At 38.2% G+C, this 4,324-nt stretch overlaps 2 protein-coding genes across 2 annotated transcripts; one reads left to right on the forward strand and one right to left on the reverse strand.

Moving 5' to 3' along the window:
• The first annotated feature begins 328 nt into the window (after nucleotides 1-328).
• LOC120174180 (protein WAVE-DAMPENED 2-like) lies at nucleotides 329-2,989 on the forward strand. The gene is made up of 6 exons (XM_039181124.1): nucleotides 329-569; nucleotides 1,614-1,863; nucleotides 2,103-2,176; nucleotides 2,338-2,431; nucleotides 2,515-2,697; nucleotides 2,769-2,989. Exons 2-6 carry the CDS (start codon nucleotides 1,618-1,620, stop codon nucleotides 2,964-2,966), a joined length of 795 nt encoding a protein of 264 aa, XP_039037055.1. The 5' UTR covers nucleotides 329-569; nucleotides 1,614-1,617; the 3' UTR covers nucleotides 2,967-2,989.
• A 7-nt stretch (nucleotides 2,990-2,996) lies between these two features.
• On the reverse strand, nucleotides 2,997-3,795 carry LOC120174182 (histone H1-like; the record flags this gene model as incomplete). Its single annotated transcript, XM_039181125.1, has 2 exons — nucleotides 3,610-3,795; nucleotides 2,997-3,518 (listed from the first exon to the last, which is right to left on the reverse strand). Coding segments are annotated over exons 1-2 (624 nt in total), but the record flags the coding sequence as incomplete, so codon positions are not given.
• Nucleotides 3,796-4,324: the final 529 nt, after the last annotated feature.

A 4,324-nucleotide genomic window follows, 5' to 3' on the forward strand; every position in this document is an offset into this window, starting at 1 on the left:
TTTAGCCCTTACTTTGAACCTTCCCCGAAATGTGTGAACCACATAGAAGATAACCAAAATATATCCATCCATGACCATCATAATATTTTTTAATTATTAATATCGTTCAATAAATTAAAAAAATAACAAAAAGTAATAAAATTTATTTTCAAATAACTTTATATTTCATTAATAAAATATTATAACCTTCTATCATGTCAAACAAACTTTATTGTTAACATTTTCAATAGTATTTTAGATAACTCAAAAACTCTTATTTAAAACAATTATCATATAAACCAACAAAGTAGAAAGGATCGATGGCGGTAAAGCATGAAGATAAAAAACTGAAAAAAACTGTCACCTATAAATAGCCATGAACTCGACATTATGAAGGAAGGATTTAAAACACAGCTTTGTGAGCCTGAAAGAGAGCTAAATACAAGGAAAACCGTCCGTTATTAAGACTAAGATAGGGGAGAGAGAAAGAGAGAACTGGGAGATAGAAACTGTAGAGAAAGAAAACGAGTGGGAGGAGGAGGAGAAACAGGGTTTCAACGCCTTCTCAGATCAAGCTTCGAAAAGAAACTGTAAGTCAATACATATGTCAAAGCTGTTATCTTTTTTGAGTTTTGGTGTGTGTGTGTGTGTTTTTTTTACAAAAGTAATGTGGGTTTGATCTGTTTCATCGATTCCCCACTTTTTCAAGGTATATTGCTTCTTTCTCATCGTGTTTCCTGGGTTTTTTTTTCTTGTTTAATTGTTCATGGGGGAGAGTTATGTTTTTTTTTTTGTTGGTAAATTACATAAATGATCTCCTCGCTATAGTATAAACAGTGATTTATTGAATTTCTACTTGAAAAATTTAATATCGGTTAAACTATCGATTGGAATATAATAAGATTTGATCTTAGAATCGTGTTGTATTTTTTGGATTGATTCTCGGTTTATATTATGTCATTGAACCAATGCTTGAAAGCAACGACGATGTCGGTAGACGTCATTAATATATAATTTTATCATATCTCGGTCAGCAGGTTAAAATCCAAACGTCCATCAATTTTGTTATACTTTAATAGTCGGGTGACCTTTGGACGAGTTTTGAACATATAAATAGTCGGATAATTATTTTATGTTAAGCAACATTTTATAATCAGTGGATCATTTTGTAACCTATAAAAGTGGAGAAACTCGACAAAGCAACGTACAAATTCTTTTAATTAACTCATCTCCTCTGTTTCATGGATCTTCGTTTCTCTTTTCCTTTTCTGCTTTGTGAAGGAGACATCTTTGCATACTAAAATAGTGTCTTAAATTCCTTTTATTTTTGTATTTTAAGGTTTTATTTCATGTGCCATGTGAACTTGTTTCGAATCTCTTATCATTCTCAGTGCCGTTCTCTTATCATTCTCAGTGAAAGTATTTCAAAGTTTGGAAAAGGAAAAGGGATTCTTTGGGAATAAATGATATTTTGATCACTTCATGTGCATGTTTTCATGGGAACTTGTTTCGAATCTCTTATCATTCTCAGTGCAGTTCTTGTACTGGCAACCCGAACTTGCCTGCTGTTGTGTATCTTGTTAGGCTTAATGTGTTTTCATACTATTCTGATGCTTAGCTTATGTCTAATGTAGTGTAATGGGGAGGGAAGTCACAGGTGTGCGCACGGCCAATAAGCCAACCGGTGCGGTGAAACCGAATGTTGCGGTGCATTCAAATGGTAATCTGGGAATTTCAGAAGGCACTGGTGACAAGAAGTTAAATACCACTGCACTGAAATCCCCCGGTGGTGGAAATAATAAAACACACCTCAGTCCCTCCAAAGCTGGTGCAAATGGCACCGCAAATTCCGACTCTACACCTTCCCGTGCTAAGGATTCTGAGGTACCTTTGATTCTCGAGTTCGGTTGAAATTTCTGAACGAGTGAATACCATATGGACTTTTAGATTTTAACATGATTCAGTTTGTCTGAGACTTAGTTGGGTTAAGACTTAAAGACAAATCGGTTGAGTAGCGTTCTATATAAGAGGCTCGACCTGAAAGAAGATGACAGTCACTTAGGGCCTTTCACCTTTTTATCTTCAGTATGTGCTGATCTTCTAGATTTCTACATTTGTTTCAGACAAACTCTCCAAAGACTCCTCTGATGACAAGGAAGCATGCTGATGACGATGATAATTGGTCCGTCGCTTCCTCGTATCCTCTATTCGATGTTATTTGCAGTTTTCGGTTTTTATTGTTGTTGAGGGACTTCCCTATTGAAACTCTCTTTATTTGCAAAGTCTTCTAGCAGAAAGGTTTGTTGTATTGTAATTAGTTGTTCTTGTTTTAGTTGAATTACCCTTAGCTTTGGTTAGTACTACTGCATCTGTTCGAACTTCTAGATCGAGGGTAACGATTGGGACTGCTCCAACATTTAGAAGCGCTGAACGTGCTGAGAGACGGAAGGAGGTACATTCTTTGATCTAAAAATCGGTATTCGCACTCTGTTTGATCAAACAATTGACAATGTTTATGTTTCTCTTTCAATCCAGTTTCACCAGAAGTTGGAGGAAAAACACCAAGCTCTGGAGGCCGAGAGACAGCAGTACGAGGCCCTTAAGCAGGAAGAGCAAGAAGCAGAACTTAAGCAGCTGCGAAAGAGCTTGTTCGTCAAAGCAAATCCGGTACCTCGTTTCTACTACGAAGGACCTCCACCGAAGGCTGAACTGAAGAAGGTATTCTGTTGAACTTCATGCAGCTTTGGTGGATAACGAGACATTTCATTCTTGCTTTTATTTCGTTTCAGCTGCCATTAACTCGGCCAAAGTCACCAAAACTTACCCAAAGAAAGAGCTGTGGCGATATGGTCCGCTTATCTGAGGAAGAAACGGCAAAAGCTTGCTGCGGGGGTCACTGCCAAAGCCTCGGTAACCATAGGGAACGAACCGATTCTGCAAATGAGCTCAAAAGTAATGGTCGCAAAAATGGAGTGGTGAGTAAGTAAAAAGATCGAGCAAAAAGGGTAAAGGATGCATTTCTTCGCCTTCTTCGCTGCTTTCTTAGCCGGCGATTTCACACTCTTAGGCTTCTTCGCCACCACGGCTTTCCTCTTCGCCGGAGACTTTACTTTCTTCGCTGGAGTACTTGTTTTGGTCGTCTTCGCCGCCTTAGTTGGCTTAGTCACTGCTTTAGTTTTAGCTTTAGCCTTAGGTTTCGCCGCAACTTTAGCCTTTGCCTTAACAGGCGTTGCAGCTTTTGCTTTCGGTTTTGACGGAGCTTTGACTGCTACCTTCGGCTTTGATTTCACAGTAGCAGAGGTGGCAGCTTTTGGCTTCGCGGCGGCAGGCTTCTTGGCAACGGCGGAGGCCGGAGGCAGCTTGTAGGAGGCTTTGACCTTGACGAGCTTTCCAGATGCAACAAATTTCTTCAACTGAACAAGTAAATTCTTTCGGAAATTCGAGGGCAATTGCTTATGCTTTTCTTCAATGAATTTCGCAATCGCATACTGGCTCGATCCAGCTCTCTCTTTCAACGAAACGATTGCATCCGAAATCATCTGCAAAAAAATTAATCACAAAAAAACAAATTAAAATCCGATGAAAAACAAGAAGATAGAATTAACTAGGGTTTCTAGATTGATAATATACATCGAGAAACGGAGGATGAGAAGAAGCAGATTTCGGCTTCTTAGCCGCAGCAGTTTTCTTCTTCGCAACGGGAGCCACGGCAGAGGCAGTAGCGGCCACCATGATTCTGCGAAACAATCTTACGAGCCGTGAGAAACTTGGAATTCTTCTCTCTCTCTCTCTCTCTCTCTCTCTCTCTCTCTCTTGGATTTTGTTGATTTTGCTAAATGGCAGTTAAGAGAGGGAAATTTATAAGGGGAACGGAGAAAGCTGAGTGGTGGAAAAGGAAATGACGCAGATCGATTTCGCCACTCGAAATTTTAAATATCGGCCGTTGGATTGGAATGTATCGACGGTTGAGATTGGGACTTTTGATAAGGTGCGGATCGTGAAGGGTAAAAGGGGAGTGGGTTGAAGTTTCATGGGAAAAATGAGAGTTTGGGATTGTGTTTTTGAGTTGATTTTAAGCTAATGTAAATTGATTTCTGCTCAATTTATTTTTTTGGAAATTGATACAATTTGTAGGTTCGGATCTAAGGTTTCATATGAAAGTTTAATTGGGAAATATAATTAAAAATTTTGAGAAAATTTGATTTCGAATTCAATGTAGTTAAATTTAGGGGTTTTTTTTTTGGTGAAATGAAGATTTAACACATTTATTGAAAATTTAGTTTGAGAAACTTGAAAGTTTGAATCATAGATGATTTTAGGATTAGATTATTGTTATATGATTCAA

Source organism: Hibiscus syriacus, unplaced genomic scaffold (assembly GCF_006381635.1).
Source record: "Hibiscus syriacus cultivar Baekdansim isolate YM2019G1 unplaced genomic scaffold, ASM638163v2 tig00112042_pilon, whole genome shotgun sequence".
NCBI lineage: Eukaryota > Viridiplantae > Streptophyta > Magnoliopsida > Malvales > Malvaceae > Hibiscus > Hibiscus syriacus.

Excerpts from the sequence above, each read along its gene's own strand:
- LOC120174180 (XM_039181124.1), top strand. The coding sequence starts at position 1,618 with ATGGGGAGGGAAGTCACAGGTGTGCGCACGGCCAATAAGCCAACCGGT. Across the intron at positions 1,864-2,102 it reads CCCGTGCTAAGGATTCTGAG|ACAAACTCTCCAAAGACTCC; the intron begins GTACCTTTGATT and ends CATTTGTTTCAG. Across the intron at positions 2,698-2,768 it reads CGAAGGCTGAACTGAAGAAG|CTGCCATTAACTCGGCCAAA; the intron begins GTATTCTGTTGA and ends ATTTCGTTTCAG.